Source organism: Hemiscyllium ocellatum, chromosome 48, assembly GCF_020745735.1.
Source record: "Hemiscyllium ocellatum isolate sHemOce1 chromosome 48, sHemOce1.pat.X.cur, whole genome shotgun sequence".
Taxonomy (NCBI): Eukaryota; Metazoa; Chordata; class Chondrichthyes; order Orectolobiformes; family Hemiscylliidae; genus Hemiscyllium; species Hemiscyllium ocellatum.
In genome coordinates, this window is record NC_083448.1 from 22,077,560 (window position 1) to 22,105,338 (window position 27,779).

The 27,779-nt window shown below is 44.7% G+C and overlaps 1 protein-coding gene and 1 non-coding gene across 5 annotated transcripts in view; both read left to right on the forward strand.

Moving 5' to 3' along the window:
- Positions 1–2,459: 2,459 nt before the first annotated feature.
- Positions 2,460–2,541, forward strand: trnas-cga (transfer RNA serine (anticodon CGA)). Its single transcript has one exon. It is a non-coding gene; the product is annotated as a tRNA-Ser (tRNA).
- Positions 2,542–5,639: 3,098 nt separating this feature from the next.
- kansl3 (KAT8 regulatory NSL complex subunit 3) overlaps positions 5,640–27,779 on the forward strand; it is an 81,342-nt gene continuing 59,202 nt past the window's right edge. For all 4 annotated transcript variants that reach the window (XM_060856578.1, XM_060856580.1, XM_060856579.1 and 1 more), the window contains exons 1-7: positions 5,640–5,956; positions 8,094–8,264; positions 13,629–13,719; positions 18,249–18,434; positions 21,751–21,882; positions 23,367–23,483; positions 26,763–26,864. In XM_060856578.1, the coding sequence (XP_060712561.1) occupies positions 5,742–5,956; positions 8,094–8,264; positions 13,629–13,719; positions 18,249–18,434; positions 21,751–21,882; positions 23,367–23,483; positions 26,763–26,864 (1,014 nt within the window). In that variant the 5' untranslated portion in view covers positions 5,640–5,741. The remainder of the gene's footprint in view (positions 5,957–8,093; positions 8,265–13,628; positions 13,720–18,248; positions 18,435–21,750; positions 21,883–23,366; positions 23,484–26,762; positions 26,865–27,779) is intronic.

Consider the following 27,779-nt stretch of genomic DNA (forward strand, 5'->3'; position numbering starts at 1 on the left):
GGAACTGGATGAATATTGGATCATTCGGGAGATGGAGGGGATAATAGAGTGGAGTTAGAGGGAGGTAGTCTCACCTCCGGTACAGGAAAAAGGTAGATGGGTAACAGTCAGAGAACAGAAAGGGAATATGCAGATGCTGCAGGGATTCCCTGTGGTTGTTCCCTCAGTAATAAATATACCTACTAGGGGAAAGCCATAGTGGCCAGGTCTGTGGCTCCGAAGAGAAAGGGGGAAGAGTAGAAAAGTGCAAGTGGTAGGAGACTCTACAGTTCGAGGAACAGACAGGAGATTCTGTGGTTGTGAACGGGACCCCCGGAAGGTATCTTGCCTCCCAGGTGCCAGGATCCAGGATGTCTCTGATCGAGAATACAAGATTCTGAAGGGGGAGCAGCCAAAATTCGTGGTGTACATTGGTTCCAATGACATAGTCATGAAAAGGGATTAGGTTGGAAATTAAAAAGCAGGACAAGCAGACTAGTAATCTCAGGATTGCTACCTGTGCCACGTGCTAGTGAGGCAAGGAACAGGAAGCGAGTGCACCTAACACATGGCTACAGGACTGGTGCAGGAGGGAGGGCTTCAGATACGTAGATCATTGGGGTACCATTTGGGGCAGGTGGGACCTGTACATGAAGGGGCACTGGAGGGGCACCAATGTCATGGGCGGGGGAATTTGCTAGAGCAATTTGGGAGGGTTTGAATTAGTTGGGCAGGGTGATGGGAACCAGAGCTACAGATCGGAGGAGAGGGTAGTTGTTGAAAGGGCAGAAATAGAATGCAGAGAGACTGTCAGGAGGATACGCAGTTGACATGGCAAAAGGGATAGAAGTGTGTCTGTTTCCATAGGGCTCTGCTCTTTGCAGATTTTATAAATGACTTGGATGAAGAAGTGGAAGGGTGAGTTAGTCAGTTTGCGATGACACAAAGGTTGGAGGTGTTGTAGATCGTATTCAGGGTTGTTGCAGATGACAAGACATCAGGAGAAAGTGAGTACTGCAGTTGCTGGAGATCAGAGTTGAAGTGTGTGGTGCTGGGAAAGCACAGCCGGTAAGGCAGCATCTGAGGAGCAGGAGAGTCGACGTTTCAAGTATAACCTCTTCATCAGGAAAGGGCATAAATAGCTGTAATGACGTGTCATAATTTTAAGGTGATTGGAGGAACGTATGGGAAGATGTCAGAGGTAGGTTATTTCCTGATTAAGAGTTGATGCTCAAAATGTTGACACCCCATCTTCAGGTATGCCTGGTGTTGCTTCTGCCATGCCCTCTTGCACTCCACTGAACCAGGGTTGATCCCCTAATTTGATGGTAACTTGAGTGGGGGATATGCCAGGCCATGAGGTTACAGATTTGTTGGAGTACAATTCTGCTGCTGTTGATGGCCCACAGTGCCTCCTGGATGCCCAGTCTTGAGATGTGAGATCTTTCAAAGTCTGTTCTCATTTAGAATGGTGATAGTGTCACACAACACGATTGAGGTTATTTTCAATGTGAAGGCAGGACTTTATCTCCACAAGGACTGTGGTGGTCTCTCTTACCGAGACTGTCATGGACAGATGCATCTGCAGGTGGCAGATTAGTAAAAATGTGAATTTTTTTTCCCCTCTTATGCCGTCTTGGTGCACTGAAATTGGCTGCTGTGTCTCCTACATTTCCTCATTGATCACTTGATTGGTTGCCAAATCTTTTGGATCATCCTATGGTTATGAAAAGAGCTATGGAAATGAATATTATTAACTTTCAAAATTTGGGAGAAGATTTGTAGCTCAGTTCACCGAGCTGGGAATTTGTGTTGCAGATGTTTTGTCCCCTGTCTAGGTGATATCCTCAGTGCTTGGGAGCCTCCTGTGAAGCGCTTCTGTGATGTTTCCTCCGGCATTTGTAGTGGTTTGAATCTGCCGCTTCCGGTTGTCAGTTCCAGCTGTCCGTTGCAATGGTTGGTATGTTCGGTCCAGGTCAATTGTGCTTATTGATTGAATCTGTAGATTAGTGCCATGCCTCTAGGAATTCCCTGGCTGTTCTCTGTTTGGCTTGTCCTATAATAGTGGTGTTGTCCCAGTCGAATTCATGTTGCTTGTCATCTGAGTGTGTGGCTACTAAGGATAGCTGCTCATGTCGTTTCGTGGCTAGTTGGTGTTCATGGATGCGGATCGTTAGCTGTATTCCTGTCTGTCCTACGTAGTGTTTTATGCAGTTCTTGCATGGGATTTTGTACACTACATTGGTTTTGCTCATGCTGGGTATCGGGTCCTTTGTCCTGGTGAGTTGTTGTCTGAGAGTGGCTGTTGGTTTGTGTGCTGTTATGAGTCCTAGTGGTCGCAGTAGTCTGGCTGTCAGTTCAGAAATTATAGAACAAGCCAAACAGAGAACAGTCAGGGAATTCCTAGAGGCATGGCACTCATCCACAGATTCAATCAATAAGCACATCGACATGGACCCAATATACCAGCCACTGCTGCAGCTGTGATGGCCGAGTGGTTAAGGCGTTGGATTCGAAATCCAACGGGGGTTCCCCACGCAGTTTCCACTCCTGCTCACAGCATTGTACCCGTTAAAAGCCACTAATTTCTTCATGGAGGGGATTGTCTGCCCCCTCTTCCGACTGCCTGCCCCTCTTCCGCTGTTACATTAGAACCCAAGTGTCCTTGGAGAAGGAGCACGCAGTTTCCACCAACACCCTGGAGTTGTTCAGGGAGAGGTGGGTGCTGCAGGGAGTGGAGTGCACTACTTCCCTCTCCCAACTCTATTTTGATTTAATCCCTGCCCTCCCTTTACTGTTTGATCACACAGCATTGCCCTTTGATGTGCAGGGCACTGCTTGTCACTGGCCGCTGGGGTGTTTCCTTTCTTCTTGGTGGTGGAAATTGAATAAAGATTCGTACACCTTAAACCTCTCACTGTGTCTCACACCTGCACACACACATGGGTGCTGGGGATAAAATAAGCACTATCGCAGTTAGGCAGTAGTGTGGGGGTTGGAAAAAAAAGTACCAGCCATTGCAGTGGACACCTGGAACTGACAACCGGAAGCGGCAGGTACAAACCACTATTAATGCCGGAGGAAACATCACAGAAGCACTTCACAGGAGGCTCCCAAGCACTGAGGATGTCACCTGGACAGGGGACAAAACATCTGCAACACAAATTCCCAGCTCGGCGAACAGAACCACACCATTATTCCCTTCAATCAGTTATATTTATTTCAAATCTGATGTTTTAAACCAAATGTATTAGGTAACCAAGTGTAATACAGAACTCTTGACTGCAAAGAAATGGCCATGCTAAATTGCCCATCGTGTTCGGTGCATTAGTAAGAGGGAAATGGATGTGGGTGGGTTTCTCTTTGGAGCATCAGTGTGCACTTGTTGGGCCAAATGGCCTGTTTCTACACTGTAGGAAATCTAATCTTAAAAAAAATCAGAGAAAAGCATTTTTATTCACAATGGTCTGAAGATGTAGGTGTACTGTACCTTTAAGGAAGTTAAAAGCTAGCAGAACTACCTGACAGCACCAAGTGTTCTGAACAAGATACAATGTAACCTTTTGGTCCAGTAGCTGGTTGTCTGGCGACAAAAAAAAAATTCAAATTAATCCAACCAGTTTAAATTATGCCTCAAAAAATACCAAATTCCAATCAAGTTTGACAATATTAAAAGCCAATGACACAATCTGATGCTTTGGGGGTATAAGACCAGGAAAAATTGAACGATTAAGGGAGAACAGCCAAGCCAACGACATCTGGAGACTGCCTGGAGAATAGCTCTCTTAAAGATACCTTTATTGTTCAGTGACCTATGAAACTGATTTACAAGGATGTTGCCAGGGCTGGAGGATTTGAGCTACAGGGAGAGGCTGGGGCTGTTTTCCCTGGAGCGTCGGAGGTTGAGGGGTGACCTTAGTAGAGGTTTACAAAATTATGAGGGGCATGGATAGGATCAATAGACAAAGTCTTTTCCCTGAGGTTGGGAGTCCAGAATTAAAGGGCATAGGTTTTGGGTGAGAGGGGAAAGATATAAGAGACCTAAGGGGCAACGTTTTCACGCAGAGGGTAGTATGCGTATGGAATGACCTGCCAGAGGATGTGGTGGAGGCTGGTACAATTGCAACATTTAAGAGGCATTTGGATGGGTATATGAATAGGAAGGGTTTGGAGAGATATGGGTTGGGTGCTGGCAGGTGGGACTAGATTGGGTTGGGATATCTGGTCGGCATAGACAGGTTCGACCTGAAGGGTCTATTTCCATGTTGTACATCTCTATGACTCTATAAATAGTTGTCAGTTAATTATTCTCTGTAATACTTAAAGTAAAAATGAACAACTTTATTTCTTAAAGTAGTGACCTTTTGGATAGTTCTTGGCCTTTTGAATTTCCACAATTACTGCACAGGATAAATGTTGTGTGTTGCTGGTTTAAGTTGTGGGGGGGGGGGGGGGGGTGGATTTACCCATGTAATAAGAATAATAATACATAATAAGGGGCATGGCTCTGATGATTCTAACTGGAGCAACAAAAGGGAACTTTGAAATAAGTTATGAGAAGAAGTAATGTGTCACCATCAAATAATATTTAAAGCAGAGCTACCTAGCTCTTAATGTTCTACCATCATTTGTTTGTTCTATTGGCCTTTGACTCATTTGGCTTGTGCTTCTTTTCAATGATTCCTGATGAAGGGTTTATGCCCGAAACGTCGAATCTCCTGTTCCTTGCATGCTGCCTGACCTGCTGCGCTTTTTCAGCAACACATTTTCAGCTCTGATCTGCAGTCCTCACTTTCTCCTTGAATAGTTTACTCCTGGTTTAGGTAAGAGACGACCTGCTGTGGCTCTCGAGTCACCGGCAAGGGAAAGGCCTCCATGGACCGTTTTCTAAGTTCAAGCAACTCACCTGTCATTGTTCAAAACTCCAGAGAACACAGATTGCCGTCGGCACAGAGAGAGAGAGAGAGACGCAGCATTTGAGGATTGACGTGCTGCAGGAGTTTAACATTTTTTTTAGATTAGACTTACAGTGTGGAAACAGGCCCTTCGGCCCAACAAGTCCACACCGACCCGCCGAAGCGCAACCCACCCATACCCCCACATTTACCCCTTACCTAACACTACGGGCAATTTAGCATGGCCAGTTCACCTGACCCGCACATCTTTGGACTGTGGGAGGAAACTGGAGCACCCGGAGGAAACCCACGCAGACACGGGGAGAATGTGCAAACTCCACACTGTCAGTCGCCTGAGTCGGGAATTGAACCCGGGTCTACAGGCGCTGTGAGGCAGCAGTGCTAACCACTGTGCCACCGTGCCGCCCACTAACATGTTGGAACAGACTTATTAAAAATAGCTAGAGACTGCTGTAAGAAGTCAAACAGCCCCCTTTGTATAGTCATAACTGAGTGTGCCCGGAAACAAAGCCATTCTGAATGTTTTGATTTAATCAGCGAACTAGCCCATTGATTTCTTTGCTGGGTATTACTATCCAGAAACAAGACACTTCCCAGGCGAAACAAAATTCAAATCAGGAAACGCAAGGTGCATTGATATGGCCGGGCAGTGGGTGGCGCTGCCGCCGGAGGCCCAAATACCGGCGCTGCCTGTGTCGGCCGGAGGCGCCGCTGTATTTGGAGGCCATACAGTGGGTGGCGCTGCCGATGGAGGTCGGGCACTAGGCCGTGAGCCGCGGGCTCGAGTTGCTGCGATTTTGGTGGCGGGTGACACAGAGGCGGCCTGTTGGTCCTGGAGCAGCCTCCATGTGTTGTCGGGGCAGCGAGCGGGACCTGCAGAGCTCGGCCCGGAGAATGGGCGCCTCGCTCCTGCTGCAGCTGTCGGCCCATGAGCGGGAGCTGGACCTGGTTTTCCTGGATCACAGCTACGCCAAACCGTGGAGCGCACACCCCGAGGCCAGCAGCTCCAGGCCGGCACGGCTTCTCTTCGTGACCCCGCGGAGGCAGCAGGACAGCAGCAGGTGAAGGGCCCCCCGTGTTACGCCTTGGCGGGAGGGAGGTTATCCCGGGGCGGGGGGCCGGGGCGGGAGGGAGGTTAGCCGGGGGCCGGGGCGCGGGAGCCGGGGGCCGGGGCGCGGGAGCCGGGGGGCGGGCCGGGGGCCGGGGGGATACAGCTGCCCCCGGTGTCGGGGTAGGCCCCAGTGTTCACCTTCCTGGCAGCAGGACCCCAGTCCATAACTGGGTTTATAACCAGGAAAGATTCCGCGGGATATGGACCAAATGGGACTAGATCAGATCGGGGTGTCTACTTGGAGTTGAACCGAAGGATTTGTTTCCCTTTTTATCTTTATAAGTTCCAGGCAATGACCACCTCCAATAAGAAACAATCTAACCATCACCTTTTGATATTCAATAGTGTTCTGATCAGCATTGACCAGAAACTCAAATGGACCAACTATGCAAGTGTTGTAGCTACGAGAGCAGGTCAGGGGTGAGGAATGCCATAGTGAGTGTGTGACTCACCTCCTGACTCCCCAAAAGCTGTCCACCATCCAAATGGCAAAAGTTAGGAGCACTCGAAAATCTTGACAGCACCAAATACAAAGTACTGTGAATAGCTTGCTGACATCCCCAACCATCGCTTTCACTGTCCACTCCCTCCACCACAAATGCTCAGCAGTAGCAATGTGCACCATCGATGAGGTGCACTGCAGAAATTCACCAAAACTTTATCAATGGCACCTTCCAAAGCAACAATCCCTACCACTTCATAGGTCAAGGGAATATTTTGCTCAAAGCTATGCTTCATGGCTTGGAACTAAAGCAATATTCCTTTCAATGAGTTGGAATTTTGAAACTCAACCTGACTAAGATATTTTCACTTCTATAGGACCCTGGAATGGGTTAAAAATAACTTTCCCTGTAGACATGGGAGGAGTTTATCTGCATTATCAGTCAGATAGCAAGCTCTACCATCTACCCAGACTGAAAATGAAGATGAAACAAAAGTACGTGTTGATCAGGGAACTCCTTGATGCTGATAATGCTGTGCCAGTCACTCTAACAGAAACTCCGCCTCAGAGACTTATGGCTCTCTTATGCCTGCAACTATTAAGCTTTAGAAAAACCGTGGTTATAGGATAGGGTGCCCCATCTCCGTTCATGGTCACGGTAAAGAATGTACCTCTGTAAGTAGTGAGCAAATTCAGCAACCTTAGATTTTCAATGTCACAAAACCTGTCTCTTGATGTGGAAACAAATGTAGGATTTGGGATCACAGCTACCACAGTTGGCTCATACACAAAATGTCTGTGGCATAACATGAAGCTGACTTGAATGATCAGCATAGATATTTGTGGTGCCTGTGTTCTCAGCAACTTGTGGTATGGCTCTGAAACAATGACCAATTACAGCTATTGAGAAAAGAAGCTGAACAAATTTCACTTTAGTGCCACATTCCAGTCACTTGTGGAAAGGACACAAAAACAAATGTGGCCGTTTTCTCGAAGGCCAATCTCTCCAGTATGTTGACAGTCATCAAGCACAGTAATTTTGTGATCTCATGCAAGGCACATGATTTTCTGAATGGCGACGTAGGCAGATGACCAGTAGGACACCTGAAGCTCTGCAAGTATGAGATGAAACACACAAATGTCAACCTTTACACGGAAAACACTGGCACGTGTTGCAAAGATGATCAGGCACCAGCACTGAAAATAACAATTTGCGACGTCGCCCAAAAACCACTTTATATATGGCACTAATTAGCCCTTTGAACTTGATCTTCAAACCGGATCAGCAGATCTTTTGTGTCAACTCTACTTTTTTATCTGTGCCTTTGTAACGAGGAGTGCTTTGTTCAAAGTCCTGTAAGGACTGGTCAACATGAATAGTGCAGATATAATTTTGGGTAGGCTGATAAACATGAGGGAGATAAAGGATTTCAATTGAGTAAGCTGAGAGGTGAGAGATGGTGCGTTAACACTCATCCAAGCCTCATTGCCAAAATTACCTGTGTATGTTCTGTGAAAACCATCTAATTCATTGTGACTTTGGAGAAGTAATAGAGAGTCTACACAAACAACACCCCCTCCACACTAGTTCCAGATCTTTAGGTTTCCACCTTTAGATGTAATGATGGGGTTCTGTATTTTGCAGTGATTGTGACGTGACTGTTGATGTGGAGACAGTAATTCCAACACCAACCCCCCTCTATGATAACCAGAAGGCTCGGAGTGTGATGAACGAATGTGAGCGTCATGTCATCTTTGCAAGGACAGACACAGATGCCCCTTTGCCACCTGATGACTGGGAGGATCACATTAACAGGTAATCTGGGTGGCTCCTGAGATAGGCCAGTATCTGGGGATGGAAAATTCTGGATAATAGCGTTCTTGTTGCAATAAATGTACCCCCACAAGTGTGGTGAACCCACATCTTTCTATGTTTCCAATTAGCACATCGCATGTGTGTTTCAGCACAAGTTTGAACTGTTTGCAGATCAGTGGTACTTGGTTGAAAGGGGTCTCGAGTTTGGTGTGAGTCAAGATGTCAGTGATGAACTTTGAAGTCAAATAGCCTCATGTAATCATTGGGAAAAAATGTGGGAGAGCAGCCAAGCGAGTTTTATTGAGAAGTATGGGTGATGAGAGGTTCTGCAGTAGGTGTACAGCCAGATGACATTGCGTTAGATAATGGTAGAAATGCTCATTTCAGCCATGGCATCAGTGTGCGGTCAGAAGCTCACCTTTGGGTCAAATCTGCAAGTAAACTGCTTTAATCTCAGACTGTAGGCATGGATTCTTCCTGGAGAGTTCAGTTGTTGCAACTTCTTCTTTCTTTTGTTGTATTTTAATGATAGTGTATGAATAAAGTGAATTTTGCTTAAAATCTGACAGTTTGACTGATCAATTTCCATCTGGAATACAGCACCTGGCACTTCCCTTTAAAATAAAAAAAACTTAGGGACTAGGCTATGGGTTGGTACTTGGGACTTTGATGTTGTGCCGGCTGAGGTTAGAACCAGGAAAGCAGAGGTCTCCCTATTGGGAGTTTTCCATAGGCCTCCAAATAGTTCCAGAGATGTAGAGGAAATGATAATTGTGGATAGGAGCGAGAGTAACAGGGTAGTTGTTATGGAGGCCTTTAACTTTCCAAATATTGACTGGAAATACTGTAGTTCGAATACTTTAGATGAGCCAGTTTTGTCCAATGCACGCAGGATGCTTTCCTGATACAGTTTGTAGACAGGCCAACAAGGGGTGAGACCACATTGGATTTAATACTGGGTACCTGGCCAGGTGTTAGGTTTGGAGGTAGGTGAGCACCTTGGCAATAGTGACCACAGATCGGTTATGTTTATCTTAGCCATGGAAAAGAATAGGTATATGTTACAGGGCAAGAGTTTTTGCAGAGGGAAAGGCAATTATGATGTGATTAGGCAAGATCTAACATGCATGGGATTGGAAAGGAATCTGCAGGGGATGGGCACAATTGAAATATGGAGCTTATTCAAGGAACAGCTACTGTGGGTCCTTGGTAAGTATGTACCTGTCAGACAGGGACGATGTTGCCGAGCGAGGGAGACATGGTTTTCTGAAGAAGTTGAATCTCTTGTTAAGAGGAGGAAGAAGGTTCATGTTAGGATGAGACGTGAAGGCTCAGGGTACTTGAGAGTTACAGTTTAGCCAGGAAAGACCTCGAGAGAGCTAAGAAGAGCCAGGAGGGGACATGAGAAGTTGTAGGCAGGTAGGATGAAGGAAAACCCTAAGCTTTCTATCGGTATGTCAGGAATAAAAGAATGACTAGAGCAAGATTAGTGCCACTCAAGGACAGTAGTGGGAAGTTGTGTGTGGAGTCCAAGTGGTTAGGGGAAGCACTAAATGAATATTTTTCGTCAGTACTCACACTGGAAAAAGACAATGTTGTTGAGGAGAATACTGAGATACAGTCTACTAGACAAGACAAGATTGACGATAGTGAGGAGGAGGTGTTAGCAATTCTGGCCAGTGTGAAAATAGAAAAGTCCCCTGGGCCGGATGGGATCTATCCTCGGATTCTCTGAGAAGCTAGGGAGAAGTTTGCAGAGCCTTTGGCTTTGATCTTTATCATCGTCGACAGGAATAGTGGCAGAAGACTGGAGAATAGCAAATGTTGCTCCCTTGTTCGAGAAGGGGAGTAGAGACAACCGTGGAAATTATAGACCAGTGAGCCTTACTTTGGTTGTGGGTTAGGGTTTGGAAAAGGTCATGAGAGAGAGAATTTATAATCATCTAGAGAGGAATAAGTTGATTAGGGATAACCAACACGGTTTTGTGAAGGGTAGGTCATGCCTCACAAATCTTACCAAGTTCTTTGAGATGGTGACCAAGCAGGTGGATAAGGGTAAAGCGGTTGTGATATGGTGTACAGGTAAATGAATTTCAATAAGGCGTTTGATAAGATTCTCCACAGTCGGCGATTGTACAAAATAGGGAGGCATGGGATTGAGGGTGGTTTTAGCCGTTTAGATCAGACATCGCCTAGCTGAAACAAGACAGAGAGTGGTGGTTGATGGGAAACGTTCATTTTGGAGTTCATTACTAGTGGTGTTTGGCAAGGATCTGTTTTGGGGCCACTGCTGTTTGTCGTTTTTATAAATGACCTGGATGAGGGCGTAGAAGGATGGGTTAGTAAATTTGCAGTTGACACTAAGGTCGGTGAAGTTGTGGATAGTGCTGAAGAATGTTACAGGTTACAGACGGACATTGATAAGATGCAGAGCTGGACTGATAGGTGGCAAATGGAGTTTAATGCAGAAAAGTGTGAGTGATTCACTTTGGAAGGAGCAACAGGAATAAAGTGTACTGGGCTAATGTAAGATTCTTGGTAGTGTAGATGCTAAGAGAGATCTAGATGTCCATGTACATAGATCCCTGAAAGTTGCCACCTTGGTTGATTGGGTTGTTAAGAAGGTAAGGAACAGCAGTTTTAGTTGCCGTGTAGTTTTAACACAACTAAAAAACATTTTCTCGGTGAATGCTTAGTAAATTCTGTCGCCACGCAGTAGTAACAAAACTTTTAAAATAACTACATCCAATTAAGGCCCTTTAGCTTCTTTTGTGGAAATGTTTTAAGAGGTTCTGAGAGGAACCTATCTCTGTCCGTGGGCCGCTGGCTTCACCTTCTCTTCTCAAGTTGCTGCTTTATAGTGGGCCTGGTTGTGGTGGCTGCTGTCCAGTGCTTTTCCTCGACTTGGACATCAACCTTTTGAGAGTTTTTGTTGCCTTAGGGCTTTGATGCAATATTTTGGCTGATACCGTAGCTCTTTACAGAGACTGCCTCATGACTCCAGATCTTTTCTGTGCCGAACTCTCCTCACCTGCTCCTTAGCTGTTTGCAGGGAAGTGGGGCCCCCGGCATGCGCCAACAGGTTTTTACTGGGCGGTGACCTCATGGAGTAGCTGGGCCAGGGGCTGCAGGCCTCCATGTTGTAGTTGGCTGCCGAGTTGGTCTTCCTCGTCATAATAGCCAAAGCCGCAGGACCCTGCCCGTTTTGGTAACGGCCACCACTCCAGGATGCACTCAGCCACAGTGGCAATGCTGGTTGCTTTTTATGGACAGTAAGTGCTTTACCGCTTGGTGACCACTGTGGGGACAGAAGGCGGCTGCCGTATTGGTGGTTGCGGAAAAGGGTACGGCAACCAGGGTAGCGGTCATTGTCCTTGGTGACGTGAGATCCACCTGTCGAGGGGCAACAGCTTCAGCCATAAGCAATACCAACCGTGGCTGCTGCACCGGTTAGCTTTTGTTGGTGGAGAGATTGAGTTTCAGAGCCATGGGATCATGCTGCAGCTGTACAAATCTCTGGTGCGGCCGCACTTGGGGTATTGCGTCCACTTCTGGTCACTGCAATCTAGGAAGGATGTGGAAGCTTTGGAGCGGATTCAGAAGAGATTTACTAGGATGTTGCCTGGCCTTACGAGGAATGGCTGAGGGACCTGAGGCTGTTTTTGTTCGAGAGAAGAAGGTTGAGAGGTGACTTAATTGAGACATGCAAGATAATCAGGGGGTTAGATAGGGTGGACAATGAGAGCCTTTTTCCTCGGATGGTGATGGCTAGCATGAGGGACATAGCTTTAAATTGAGTGGTGATAGATACAGGACAAATGTCAGAGATGGTTTCTTTACTCAGAGTAGTAGGGGGCGTGGAACCGAATGCCTGCAACAGTAGTAGACTCGCCAACTTAAAGAGCATTTAAATGGTCTTTGGATAGGCATATGGACGAGAATGGAATAGTGTAGGTTAGATGGGCTTCAGATTGGTTTCACAGTCGGTGCAACATTGAGGACTGAAGGGCCTGTACTGAGCTGTGATGTTCTATGATCTATCTAAATAAATTTTGATGGGGTTTATTCTGGTCTACAACAACAGACCAGAGCCAGGTGTGATTTAAATTCAGTTTGAAACAATCAGGTTTCGTAATGCAGAAGGACAGATTAGTTTGTGACATCTCCAACTGAGTGTTTGTGTCCAAGGTTTCAAGCTGGCAGAACTGAAAAATGATTTTGGCTATTGGCATTGGAAAGAAATCGGTTGGCTATGAAAACCAGGAAAGAAATCCAGATAACTATCAAGGGAATCTCAACTGGCAAGAGTCAGTTAAGTAAGAAATTTAAAGAGTTATGATAGAATCGCAGTATCCTACGGTGCAGAAGAGATCATTTGGCCCAACGAGTATACATCAACAAAAGCTGCTCTACATCTACGTTTCAAGCATTCATGCCCTTGAATGTTATGACCTTTCAAGTAGTCATCCAAGTACCTTGTAAAAGTTGAGGTTTTCTCCCTCAAGTATCCCCCAGGTGGTACGTTCTAGATAACTATTACAATCTGGGTGAAAAAAAATTTCTTCAAATCTCCTTGAAATTGAAATTATCACTTTGAGATAATGTCCCCTTATTTTTGATCCTTCAAATAAGAGGAACAGCCGCTCCCTCTCCACCATGTCCGTGCCCCTCATAATCTTATACACCTCTATTGGGTCCCCTCTCAGTCTGCTCTAAAGGTAGGATTGAAATTTCACTGAGTTGAGTACCTGTTAAGTATACTATTGGGGAAAAGGGGGAAGCATTTAAAATCTTTCTAAACTGTCTTAGGCTTATATGTAACTTTGTTTCTTCTTCCCTTTCATGCAATAAATGTGTGTACTTCTGTTAAAGAACATTGTGAGTCTTGAATAAGTATGTTTAGTCATGAGCTAATATGGTTAAAAACTTCAAAATTAACTTTATGATCCATCAAGCTAGGTCTCACTCTGAGATCTGATTTGACCTGTATTAATATTAGCTGGGATTATATCAATTGTCTTTTGACCTACATCTTTGAGATCCCTCTGACTCGCACAACTGTACTTCCTCACACTAAGTTCACTCTGAGGACTTGATTTTTTTTCTCCCAGTTTCTCTGTTGCCATTGCACCTGCTAGGAGAGTGAGTGCCAGATTCACTGGTTGGTAGCGTAATTGTTTGTGTCTCTTTGATTTCCTCAGGCTTGTGTTTTCCTCCTTCTCCTCCCTTCCCTGAAATCTGAGCTGGTGGAAGAAGCTCAAAGGTGTTCTTCTTTTGGGTGATTTCTGTCATGATGTTAATGGTCCTCCGCAGTCTTTGTTGTCCCTGTGTGTCAGGTCCATTTATCCTGTGTCTGCTCTCTAGGTTGGGATGGACTGCAACTCAGAACAAATTGTTCAACAAGGTCGTGAAAGCATTGTATTCAGATCGGTTGGCAAGACTGGCGAATGAGGGGGTGAGTAGCACATGGTTTCTTAGCTTGGTCAGAGTTTGGCCTGTCCTGCCCTGACTGCCATCATCTGTCTCCTCCTACTACCACCACCATAGATGGAAGCTGTTCATTGGATGATGAGGTGAGGGGTGAGGTTGATTGAACCCTGGAGAGTGGTGCAACTAGGCTCACTGTCAGCAGACTCGCAATAGAATCTGACCATTGGGAAACTGTCTGATGTTGCAATCAGTGCCCCTTAATGTGGGGTTGCCCAGAGGACTTGAGGGGTTAAAGGTAGCTCTGTTAATTTCCTGCTATTAGTCGAATAGAGGGGGAATGATCTAATTATGAAACCTCAGTATGGAAAAGATTTGGATACAGATGAAAAATAATCACGTCAAGATGTGAATGATGTCCAGTTCTCTAACCATAGTCATATGGTAGAACAGAGTATGAAGGAAGAAACAATAGGAGCTTGTCAGAAAGGTGCTGCGATAATCAAGGGAGATTTTAACTTGGGCGTGGACTGGAAAAACCAGCAGGGAGCAAGAGGACTGTACAGATTATTTTCAGGATCACTTCTGCGAACAGCACATTGTGTCTTTATACAGAAATCAGTCCTTTCTAAACCTGAAATTCAGTGAGACCTTGTCCTGAAGGCATTCCTAAGGTAGCCATGAACAAAATATGATTGAGTATTATATTCAGATTGAGGAAGAGAGTAGTTGGTGCAAGACTCGTTTTTTAAGTTCAAGGGCAATTATGAAGCCAAATCCAATTTAAGAGTAAGGTTATTTGAGAGATGGCCAAGCATTTAGGGATATTCATGATATGCAAAATGGATACTTTGCAGCGAGGAAGATAAGTTCCAAGGGACAGATCCACCATTTGTAGTTAACTAAAATATTTAAATAAAGTATCAAACTTAAAGGCAAATCAAGTAAAAATGCAAAGATGTGTCGCATCTCTGAAGATTGGAAGAAATGTTAACTGAGCAAAGAATGTCAAAAAGATGAAAAAGGAAGAAAATATTAGAATATGAGAGAAAACGGCTAGAAACATTTATATTTCTTGTTTTCTCTTATATTCTAATTTTTTTCTTGTTTCTCATCTCTTTGCTATTTTTTTGAGTTTATATTTCTTTTCCAGTTTTCTGGTTTATAAATAGCCTGGTAAGGCCAAGATCTTTTCCAAAGGCCCCAAATTTGGGGTGTCCCCAAGTTTGTTGAGGTCTGCTTTCAAAATACATTAAATTTTTAGATCTTCATCTGCTTTTGGCACGTGAAGAGAGGACACCCAATCTGTAGTTTGGAAAGAAAGAGTTAACAAACTGAGCTTTGGTCCTCACGAAAATGAGTCTGAAGTTGAACAGGTCTTTTGCATTGGTTTTCTCTGCAGAGGATGCAAGTTACATTCTGGAAATAACTGTCACATCCTGTATGTCACAGCCAGTCCAGCAGCATCTGAGGAGCAGGAGAGTCGACATTTTGAGCATAAGTTCTATATCAAGAATGAGAGGGTGACCCAAGGGAGCTGAGAGATAAATGGAAGGGGGGCTGGGGCTGGGGAGAAGGTAGCTGGGATTGCGATACGTCGATGAAGGTAGGACTGAAGGTGATAGGTCGGAGAGCAGGGTGGAGTGGACAGGTGGGAATGAAGATGGACAGTTCAAGAGGGTAGTGTCCAGTTGGAAGGTTGCATCTGGGATAAGGTGGGGGGGAGGGGAAATGAGGAAACTTGTGAAATCTACACTGATCCCGTGTGGTTGGAGGGCCCCAAGGCAGAAGATGAATTTTCTTCTTCCAGGAGTCAGGTGGCTAGAGTTTGATGGTGGAGAAGGCCCAGGACTTGCATGTCCTTAGTAGAGTGGAAGGGGAGAGTTTAAGTGTTCAGCCACAAGGCAGTGGGGTTGTTTAGTGCATGTGTCCCAGAGCTGTTCTCTGAAATGTTCCGCAAGTTGGTGTACTGATTCCCCAATGTAGAGGAGACCACATCAAGAGCAATGGACATAGTAATTGATGTGTTTGGAAGTACAGGTAAATCTGTCGGATGTGGAAGGATCCTATGGGGCTTTGGACGGAGGTGAGGGGGGAAGGTGTGGGTGCAGGTTTTTCACTTCTTGTGGCAGGTGAAACTGCCTGAAAGGGAGGGTAGGTTGGCCGGGGGCATGGAACTAACAAGGGAGTCGTGGAGAGAATAGTTTCTCATAACGCAGATTGGGGTAGGAGGAGAAATATATCCCTGGTGGTGACATCTGTTTGTAGGTGGTGAAAACGGTGGAAGTTGACGTGATGCATCCAGAGAGGTTGGTTGGGTGGAAGGTGAGGACTGGGTAGTGGGGGAGGTTTGTCTCCTTGTTGTGATTGGAGGAGTGGGGTTCGAAGGCAGAGTTTCAGGAAGTGGAGGAGATGCACTGGAGGGCATCATCCACTACATGAGAGGGGAAATTGTGGTCTTCGAAGAAGGAGGCCGTTTGGGACGTTCTATGATGAAATTGGTCATCCTGGGAGCACCTTTTTCCCCTTCCTGGACCCCTCCATCTCCATTTCCAGCAACCAACTCAACACTGACATCGACTTTAAACTCACTGACTCCCACAGCTACTGGACTACACTACCTCCCACCCCACCTCCTGTAAAAACGCTATTCCTCATTCCCAATTTCTCCGTCTCCGCTGCATCTGCTCTCAGAGGCTGAATAGGGTGGAATTTTTTTCTCTGGCATATCGGAGGCTGAGGTGTGACCTTAGAGGTTTTTAAAATTATGAGGGGCATAGGTCAGGTGAATAGACAAGGTCTTTTCTCTGGAGTAAGGGAGTCAAAAGCAAGAGGGTATAGGTTTTAGGTGGGAGGAAAAGGGACTTGAGAGGCAACTTTTTCTTGAAGAGTTTGGTGAGTGAATGGAATGAGCTGCCAGAGGAACTGGTGGAGGCTGGTGCAGTTAGTGTTTTAAAAAGCACCTGGATAGGTATATGAATAGGAAGTGTTTAGAGGGATATGAGCCAAAAACTGGCAAATGGGACTAGATGTGTCTAGGATATCTGGTCGGCAAAGACGAGTTAGACCGAAGAGTCTGTTTCCATGTTGTATGTCTCTATGACTCTATTTAGCATGGCCAGTCCACCTGCCCAATTTTGGACTTTGGGAAGAAAATCAAATCACCTAGAGGGAACCCGAGCAGAATGTGTAAACTCCATACAGACAGTTGACCAAGGGTGTAATCGATCCCAGGTCTCTTGCGCTGTAAAACAGCAGTGCTCACCACTGAGTCACCCATGCTCCTGACTTTCCAAGACTTCTGTTCCATGACTTTTCTAAATCTAGGTGCACAGAGAACCTCATGCTTGAATTGCTGAAGGTTAGTGTTCAGGTCCAGCAAAGGATCGGTAAAACTAATAAAATCATCATTTATTGTGAGATTTTGCAAAGGCAGAAATAAGGAGTTTATGCTTCAGTCATACAGGGCATTCACAAGATGACATCTGGAGTACTGTGCACAGTGTAAAGAAGGACACAAATGTATTGGAAACAGTTCAGAGAAGTTCACTCGACCAACATCTGGAATAGACGGATTGTCTTTTGGGGAGAGATTGGTCACACTAGGCTTGTATCTGATGGAGTTTAGAAGAATACAAGACAACTTGATGGAAACATAAAAGATCCTGGGAGATGTCAACTGGATGAATGTGGAGAGGATGTTTCTGCTGTGGGAGAATCTCAAACCAGAGATGATTGTTTAAAAATAAGGGGTCACCCATTTAAAACAGATGTTGAGCATCTGTTTGCCATAGAGATAATGAGTCTATGGAGTCCTCTTCCTGAAATGTTGGCAGAAGTAAGGGTCCTTGAATATTTTGAAGGCATAGGTGGGTAAATTCTTGATTAGCAAGGGAGTTAAGATTTTGATTAGATTAGCTTCCCTGCAGTGTGGAAACAGGCCCTTCGGCCCACCAAGTCCACACCGACCCTCCGAAGAGCAACCCACCCAGACCCATTCCCCTACATTTAACCCTGCACCTAATACTATGGGCAATTTAGCATGGCCAATTCACCTGACCTGCACATCTTTGGACTGTGGGAGGAAACTGGAGCACGGGGAGAATGTGCAAGCTCCACACAGACCGCTGCCTGAAGTGAGAATTGAACCCGGGTCCCTGGCGCTGTGAGGCATCAGAGATAACCACTGAGCCACCGTTCCAGGGATAGGCAAGAATATGGAGTAAGCAGGTCAGTAATGACCTTGTTGAATGTTTGCGCAGGCTTCAGGGGTTGAGTGGTCTGTACCTGTTCCTTGTTGACATGTTTGTATGTCTGTTTAGTAGGCACACAGATGGAATGCTAAATTCCATTCCTGATACGGGAGCTTGCCAAAAGGGAAGCAGGACATCTTGTTTTTGTTCACACTCCAGTCGTAGAACTAAAAATCAACAAGAGTAATGTCTCATCCTGGCCCCAATTGGGAGGGAAGGATAATGCAGAATGCAGGAATTTGTCGTGCTTGGAGAAATTGTGCTGTGTTGAATCTCAAAGTGAAACTAAGGTTATTGTCCTCAGGCCAGTAATGAACCAGTATTGCGGAGGATCGCGGTGGATAAATGTGCCCGACGTGTTCGACAGGCCCTCGCCTCTGTCAACTGGGACACCAAGTTGACACAATGGCTGCACACAACGCTGGTGGAAACCCTAAGCCTGCCCATGCTGGCTGCATACTTAGATGTGCTTCAGACCTTAAAATGCAAGGTAGGTATGACAGATTGTGCAGAATCATGGAGAACTCAACTGCGTGTATTTGGTGAAAGATAGACTAACATTTTTCTTAAAACCACCTTGGTTTTCAAGCTCAGTACTGTAATTACTTGTAGTACAATGCAGCATGTGGCAAGCTCCAGTGTACAGCAAAATACTGATGACCTAGTAATCTTGCATTATTAATGTTTGTAGAGAAATGAATATGGGGTGCCCCTGCTATTGTTGCGCTAATGTGAGAAATCATTATGTCTAAGATGATGAGCATGGTCTCTGTAGTGCACTTTTTCTGTAAGATCGAATGTGCAGCAGTAACAGCATTCCCTCAGTACTGACAGAGAAAAATAGCCATCAAGATTTCGCATCAAGTTTGTGGAGTCTGGTATGAACATAGAATCTTGCAATGACAAAATGAGAGATCTTCCCACTGAGCTATGGTTGACACTGAAAGCCCAGCTGGAAAACAGTTGAAGGTCATGAGGTTTGAACCCTTGATTGAGCCTGACAGTGGGAGTATTATACCATCAGCGAGACAGTGCTGTGCTGCCAGAGAAAGCACTGTTCAATATCGATAGAACTCTCTTTGATTTTACACTTTCAATGTCCTTTGCTACCTGAATACTGCTTTCAAGCTGAAACCCAATTTAATGTGTCTTTCTGACAGAATTTCAGACCTCCTTTTGTTGGTGTATGTGACATCCAATTAATACAGACTTAGTTGAGCTTTTCAGCCAATTTCATTATTTATAGCAGAAATGAATGGTCACAAATTGTTTACCATCTGGCCATTTTAAGATCAGTATTCTTGCTCAAACAAAGGTATAATCATTGAATTCCTACAGTGTGGAGACAGGTCCTTCAGCCCAATGAGTCCACACCGACTCCCCGAAGAGCAACCCACTGAAACCCATTCCCCTAGCCTATTACTCTACATTTCCCCTGACTAATGTACCTAACCTCTCATCTGTGAACACAATGGGCAATTGTATTATGGCCAATTCACCTAACTGCACACCTTTAGATTGTGGGAGGAAACTGAAGCACCCTGAGGAAACCCACAGACAAAATGTGTAAACTCCACGCAGAGAGTCGCCCGAGGTTAGAATTGAACCGGGGTTCTTGGTGCTGTGAGGCAGCAGTGCTCACCACTGAGTTACCATGCTGCTCCATTTTTTTTTTAAAGTCAATTTAATCTTAAATTTGATTAACTCAATTATTATGCTAATTAAATGTGATGTAGAGAGCATCAAGACTAAAAGCATAAGATTCGGGGGTGACATGGTGGCTCAGTGGTTAGCACTGCTGCCTCAGAGTGCTAGGGACCGGGGTTCGATTCCCGCCTTGGGCGACTGTTTGTGTTGAGTGTCCAAATTCTCCCCATGTCTACATGGGTTTTCTCTCGAGTGCTCCCATTTCTTCCCACAATACAAGGATTTGCAGGTCAGGTAAATTGGTCATGCTAAATTGCCGATAGTGTTAGGTGCATTACTCAGTGGTAAATATACGGTCGGGGAATGGGTCTGGTTGGGTTACTGTTCAGAGAGTCGGTGTGGACTTGTCGGGCCGAAGAGAATACTGTAGAGAATATAATTAATTCCTTATGAAATCCAGATATCATTTCACAGAAAAGAAAACAGATGACTCGATAACGATTCACCAGAAAATGCTTGGAACAAGCAACTGCTGTCTCAGGACATGTAAATGTTAGGGGCTTTAGATTCATTCAGGGTTGCAAGAGAAACGGAAGAAAATGTCCGTAACATTTCATTACAACCCTTTTCAAAAATTCAAAACATCACAACATGCATTCCATTTCCTCTCTACAATGCCCAACAATACTCTCATTATATCCTGCAAGCATTTGGCTGTGTGAGCCAAACAAGCAAACACCCGAGTTGTTTCTTGCTATATTTTGCATCTTTCAAATAAAGACCCCAAATAAAGTAACTTAGTAAATACTACAATTCAGGTGCCAAAAGTAGGTATATGTTTCAAAGCCATAAGTAAATCATTATTCTTGGATTCATCAAATCCAATTTCAGTTCTTGTATATTTATAATAATGTAGATTTTCACCAAAACTTTGAAGTTCCGTATGCGACTATCAGACAAAAAGGACCACAGAGTTCAAACTCACTTGCTGTACTTATCATCATATTTGCAGATGTAGCTAAGGTGAGCAGCAAAACCCGCTACTGCTAAAGGTACTTGCTAAATGTTGAGAAATTTGAAACTGTGGGAAGAGACTTGAGATTCAGATGCCTTGATCTTTCAAGTGACCTGTTCAGTTCAAAAGTTAATCAGCAAAGTTGCTAGAATGTTGACCTTCATGTTAAGAGGATGAGAATCCATCTAAAGTGATGAGTCCTGCGCTCCGATGTTTGACCATGCTTGGAATACTGTGAGCCATCGTGGTGTTGAGACGGAAACCGAATGGTCTCGTCTCTACGTGTTCGTTGGAAGGAGAGATCAAACCAGCTAGAGTTTGGAGCAAAAACACCGTTTATTACAGAATCAAGACTGGCAAACTATACAACGAATTCAAAAGCATGCAAATTCGTTGGAGAAGGCGTTCTGTCTTTCCCTTCGGATCTGGTGCAGTTATACTTCGCGCTTCCTCAAGTTCCCGGTCAGGTTCCCCTTATTCGGCTCTTTCATTGGTCGGTTCACCTGTCTGTGAAGGGATTAGTATCTCTATTGGCTGCCCCGAGATACCTGTCTCACTCCTGCTGTGCCGAACAATGGGTAGACATCCTGGGTTCAGCAGTTTCCGATCTTGTAAATTAAAAGTTTATTGTTGGAAGGGTTTCCTCATTGCCATGCGTCTGGCTGTCTGGGCGCTCACAATAGTTCTCCATAGCTGAATATGCAGGTATTATCATTTAACACAGGACCCGAATGAGTTTGACGTCAGCGGAGGCATTAGCAAGTACTTTATCAATCAATTGTGGTATCGGTGCGATTTACACTATCCGATAGTTACCGGTTTCCTTTATTAACAATGAGAGTGTAACAGGATGATCTGAAACTGACGGACATGTTCTAATCCCCCAGGAATGTGGCCCCAGGCAGACAGTCCTGCAGTGGCTGGGTTTACTTTACATGGCTGTGTTTTAGCTGGTATCTGACAGTGTCTGCTTTAATAATGGTGCTCCCCTCCCTAGCCCCAATGTAGGTACCCCGATAGCAGATTCTCCCCAACAGTGGGGATTGTGTGCGTGTGCTTGAATGGAGTGCATCATTGATTTAGCTGAACCTCTGGGTTAAAATAAAAGGAGCAATGACACCAAGTTTGATATGCTTCCTTTCAGGTTCCAACATTAATTGATAAAATGATCATTTCCTCCACCACTAAGTCAGGAGCTGCTGGGGCGGAAGCCCTGTCCCTACTGTTGAAGCGACCATGGGATCCTGCAGTAGGAGTGCTTTCCCATAACAAACCGGTGAGTTACATATCGGCGGTGGAAAATCCTTCGCTACATGGAAGGCCTGAGGCTGGTATTACCTCTACTGCTGGAATTGCATTGTAATATGAAACTTAGGAACAGGAGTAGACCATTTGATCAACGATGTCTGTTCTGTTAGTTAATTAAATCATGGCTGGTTTCAGCTCCACTTTGTTCCTTAACTGTCCACATAACCCTCGATTTCCTTATTGATAAAAAATCTATCAAACCCAAGCTTTGATTAATTTAAGTGACCCTGAGTCCACTGCTTTCCAGGAAGAGAACTCATCAGAGTAATGACCTACTGCGTGAAAGAAAATCTGAGAGGGAGAGGTCTTCCTCTTAAGCGGAGTCCTCCAGTTCAAGTAACCCCCATGAGAGGAACCATCTTCTGGGTATCCATCCTGTCAAATCCCTTTAGGATTGTCCATGTTTCCCCTAACCCTAACCCTCCTATCTGTCTGAGATTCATTAGCTGCTGGCTATTCTTAGCACCATTCTATAGAAAATAACTCCTTTATCTCAGAAATTAAGTTGAGTGAACCTGCTGTGAACTGTGGATTGTTAAATATTAGCATGCAAACGTACCTATTGCCCCTTTAAACCCAAACACACGTTTTATTCACAAATAAGAGAGATGGTTCTACTGCAATATCATGGGTAGAAAATCATAGCTTCCCTTCAGTGTGGAAGCAGGCCATTTGGCCCATCGAGTCAACACCAACCTTCCAAAGAGCAGCCTACTCAATCCCAACCTATCGTGGTAACCCTGCATATTCCATGACAAATCCACCTAACCTGTATATCCTTGGACTGTGGGAGGAAACCCGTGCAAACTCCACACAGACCGTCGCCCAAGTGTGGATTCGAACTCTGTGTTAACCACTGAGCTACTTTGCTGACCCAAGACATTCGGTCTCATCTGGGATTGGCAGAGAGCACTAAATTCTGTCGATAGACTCCAAGCTGCAAGGGTGGAATGAGGTGACTTTCTCACGGTTCTTTTGGTTTATGGCATTGTTATGGATGTTGTTGACTGCAGAACGATATAAGATCCTCAGTTTGGTAGCTGGTCAGTTTGACCTTGGTATTTGCTTAAGTTTGAAATTGTTCCTTTAAAACCCTGTTTTTTTTTTCCCCATTAGGGTGAGAAAGAGGGAGACTTGTCTCTGTAGCCTTTCTGGAGGTTTGAGATCCAACTGTCTTTTGCTCAGGCCTGTGACAAACTGCAAGTTAACAATTCAAAAAGTTGTTGTTAGGGAGGTTTTCGACCCAAGAATGTCTAATGTAACTTAAAAAATTCCAAGGCCTTGTCAAATGTGCGCACTGAATGGAAGTGGAGATACCAAAGTCAACAGCTGTTTCATGATAATTACAGTTGTTCCTGGCTGTACTACACGTGCACTGGTTTCGTGTGGGTGGGTTCAGCTCTGATAACCGCTGTTGGAAGACTTTTCTAATACTGTTGCTTTGACCTGCAGAGTAAGATCCCAGGTTCTCCATTGCTGCTCGTCACTCCGAGTGGACCCGTGAACAACATGACATCTGCATCACGCAGGAACCGGTTTTGGTTATCTCAGCTGTCCTGTTTGGGAAAGGTTTGTTACGCTCAGACCTCATTATAATCACAGCGTGAGGAAATTTCTTGTCTTTATTCATGAGGTAGCCTCTCCGGCCTTGTTCCCTCTACCTCCCAGTGAAGCCTGCTCAAGATTTCAGTTGAGAAATTATTAGTCCTAGTGTCATAGTCAGCAACAAGGACCTAATTATTGTTATCCCATTTTCCAGCACTTGGTCCTTAGCCTTCTATGCTTTGGCATTTGTGAGTGTTCCCACTGAATATTTCTTAAATGTTATATGAGCATTTCTATCTACCGCCCTTGGGGACATGGAGACAAGAGTACACCATTCGGCCACTTGAGCCAATTCCACCATTCAGTAATGGTGATGGTCTAACTCCATGTACCTACCTTTGACCAATATCCCTTAATAGCTTTGCTTAACAAAAATAAATCTAACTCCGATTTAAAATGAACAACTGACCCTGCACCAATTGCCATTTGTGGACGAGAAACTGCTTCCTAACATCTCTCCTCAACATTCTGGTCTGAATTCTCAGATTGTGCATTATTGTTCTACAATTCCCAAACAGTCGATATTCTTATCTTTACCTATGCTGACTTCTCCTGTTCATGTCTTGAAGGATTTGATCACATCTCCCATTAATCTTGTAAATTCTGGCGAAAATAGGCTTCATTTGGACAATCACTCCTCATGATCTACTGTTTGTTTCTGGACATCAGGGGTTGAGTTTCAGATTCACACCACCTTTTGGGTGAAAACTTATTTCCTTGCATTCCCTCCAAACCTCATTCCCCTTACCTTAAATTCTTGCCTTTCACCAAGCGGAAAGGTTTATTCCTGCCTACCACGTCCATGCCCATAAAGTTTTATAATTCTCAATTATGTCCGTCCTTGGGTCCTTCTCTTCCAAGAAAAACAGCTCAAGTCTGTTAAGTGTCTTTTCATAGCCTACGCTCTCCAGCCAATGCCTTTGCAACCTTTCCAGTACTGTCACTTGTGTGATGTGGATTATGCACAATTTTATAGCTGTGGTCAAACACAACATTTATACAATTCCAACATCATCTACCCTGCTCTTGCCTAGATTATTAAAGGCAGATATTTCATATGCCGCCTTATCCACTTTGTCTGCCTGTCCTGCTACATTAAGGACCTGACGGACATGCATACCAAGGTCTCTCTGATTCCCAAGGTTCTGCCGTTCATCATGTATTCCCTTGTCTTGTTTGTCCTGCCCTAGGGCGTCACCTCATGCTTACCTTGATTGAGTTCCATTTCACAGAATCACAGTCATACAGCACGGAAACAGACCCTTCGGTCCAACCAGTCCATGCCAAACATAATCCCAAACTCAACTTGTTCCACCTGTCTGCTGCTGGTCCATATCACTCCAAACCTTTGCTTTTCATGTACTTACCTTTGCCTCTGACCAGCCCATCGATATCCTCTTGTAATCTAAGGCAACCCTCAATATTTCGTATTATCAGCAGCAAACTTGTATGATCAACACTCTTACATTCAAGCCTAAATCATTTAAATATACCTCAAACAGCACTAAATCTGATAGCTGCGTAACCCCACTGTATACAGGCTTCCAATCACATAAAATCGCTTGATCATCTCCCTCTATTTCCTGCCACTCAGCCGATTCTGTCTTCAATTTGCCAAATCTTCTTGGATTTTATGGGCTTTTACTTTTACTCTCAGTCTCCCATATGTGACCTTATCTAAAGCCCTTGGTGAAATCCAAGTCGACTGTGTCAAAAGCATTGCCCTCATCTACATACCTAGACACCTCTTCAAAAAATTCAATCAAGCTGCTCAGACAGCTACTTTTAATCAAACCATGTTGACTTGCTGATTAACCCTAGCATCTTCAACTACAGTTTAATTCTGTCACTCAGATTTGCTTTCAGCAGTTTCCCCACAGAGGTGAGAATGACTGGCGTATAGTTTCTTGGTTTTCTTGTTCCCTTCTTGACTAATGGTACTACAGAGGCTGTCCTCCAGTCCTCTGGCACCTCTCATTTGGTCAGCAAGGAATTGAAAATTATTGCCAGTGCTCCTGTTATTTTGTCGAGTCAGATATTTTAAGGACATTTAAGCCACTCTTGGATAGGCACACAGATGATAATAAAATGATGTTAGTATGATCTTAGAGTAGGAAAAAAGGTTGGTGCAACATCGAGGGCCGATGGGCCTGTATTGTGCTGTACAGTTCTATGTTCTGTTCTCTAATGTAATTGTTCCGTTTTGGATTTTAAGTACCACCATATGTTCTTATTTCTTGAGACTTATAAAATGTCATCCTTCCTCACTGCTGTCGTCGATTCCCTGATCAATATTGTGACACCTCCTCTCTCCTCTTCTCTTACCTCCTCCCCAGTCTCACCTGAAACCCCTATAGCCTGGAATATTGAGCTGCCAATCCTGCCCCCTCTCAATCCTGTCACAGTTAAAGCAATTGCATTGCATCCCCATGTTTTAATTTGAGCTCTCAACTCATTTGTCTTGTTTATCACACCTCTTGCATTAAAATAAATACCATTAAACCTTGTCAAACTTTTTTGTGCACTAAACTTGCCTGTAATGTCTGTGCCTTGACTCCCTTGCTTCTCTTCTGAATTTGGCCATCAGCTTCCTCTACTGAACATTTTGTCTTGAGCCTGCTTTCCTGGCAAGTTAACTTAAATCCTCTACAACAAGACCAGCAAACCTCGTCAGGATGCTGCTCCCATTTCAGGTCAGGTAGATGTCCACCTGCCTCCAAAAACACCTCCAGTGTCCCAGAAATCTAAAGCCACCTTCTTCCACCATCTCCAACCATGCATTCATGTGGAAAAGCTCCTGTTTTTTCACTTGTTAATATGTGATGCTTGAGATAAACCAAAGGTTATGACCATTCATTGGATAAATTCTACATGTCAACCACTTAAAAAAAAGTTTTGTGGCATTGTTTAGTCAAGATGGGTGGGAGTGGGGGAGGTGTTGTAGGATCACCTATGAGTGAGAGTTGGCAAGGAAATGGGCGAGTGCATGCAGACTGCGGGGGAGGTTGTTGATGAGAGATGGAGGAATGAGGAAATGTGGTTGGGGGAGGTAGTGATGCAGTTACCGAAGTAACACTAGGCTCAACATAGAATGTGAGGGCAGTTGTTTTTTATTCTCAGGTATTCAAATGCCAGTCAAAAGACGTTCAATTTTGGAGGTGTTGTAATTTTTTCACTTTGTTTTTATGTTGATCACTATGCTTGTTCTCTTGAGAGGTTTGAAAAGTTCTTTTTGTCCTCCAGGTTATACCTGTCACCATGCACGTTGTAAATGGGGGTTCAGGAGTGAGTGTGGTGCAATGTCTGGAGCACATGATTGGAGTGGTCCGAGCCAAGATCCTGGAGGTAGGTAATTTGACACCAAGAATGTCAAAGCAGGGTTTTGCTCTAAAAGGCCTTTGGTCCTTTGGAAGCTGAGTTTGTCCCCTTGCGGTTCCTCCTTCCACATTCTAACCGTGGTGTTTTGAATGCAACAATCAAGAGTCGTCCATATGTACGGCATGGAAACAGACCCTTAGGTCCAACTTGTCCATGCCGACCACATATCCTAAATTAATGTAGTCTCATTTGTTAGTATTTAGCCCATATACCCAGAACCTTCCTATTCATATACCCATCCAGATGCTTTTTGAATGTTAGAATTGTATCAGTTTCTCTGGCAGCTCATTCCATACGCGCACCACCCTCTGTGTGAAAACGTTACCCCCCCGGGACCATTTTTAAAATCTTTTCCTTTGGAGGTGCTGGTGTTAGACTGGGGTGTCCTTCATGATTTTATAAACCTCTATAAGGTCACTTCTCAGCCTCCGACACGCCAGAGAAAATAATCCCAGCACATTCAGTCTCTCAAACCCTCCAACCCTGGCAACTTTTCAGCCTATACTCTGGAGTCCTGCAGGTTCTGCTACCAAAGATGCGCATCCAGAAACCGTTGAGCTCTGTTGAGGGTTTCTGCTTGTTGATGTTGTTTCAGTCAGTGAACTTCAGACCATGAACACACTTTGGATGTGAAAAAACCTTTCCTTATCTCCCCTCTAATCTCTAACAATCACTTGATGTCTATACCCTATAGTCACTGATGGTTCCAGTAAGGAAAATAGACCCTTACTGACCACTGTACAATGACCTCAATGTTGCTCACCTCAATCAAATCTCCTCTCAGGCTCCTCTTGTGCACAGAGAGCAACCCCAACCAATCCAATCTTTTCCCATGACTCGACTTTGCCATCCCTGGCAACATCTTAGTCAGTGTCCTCTGCA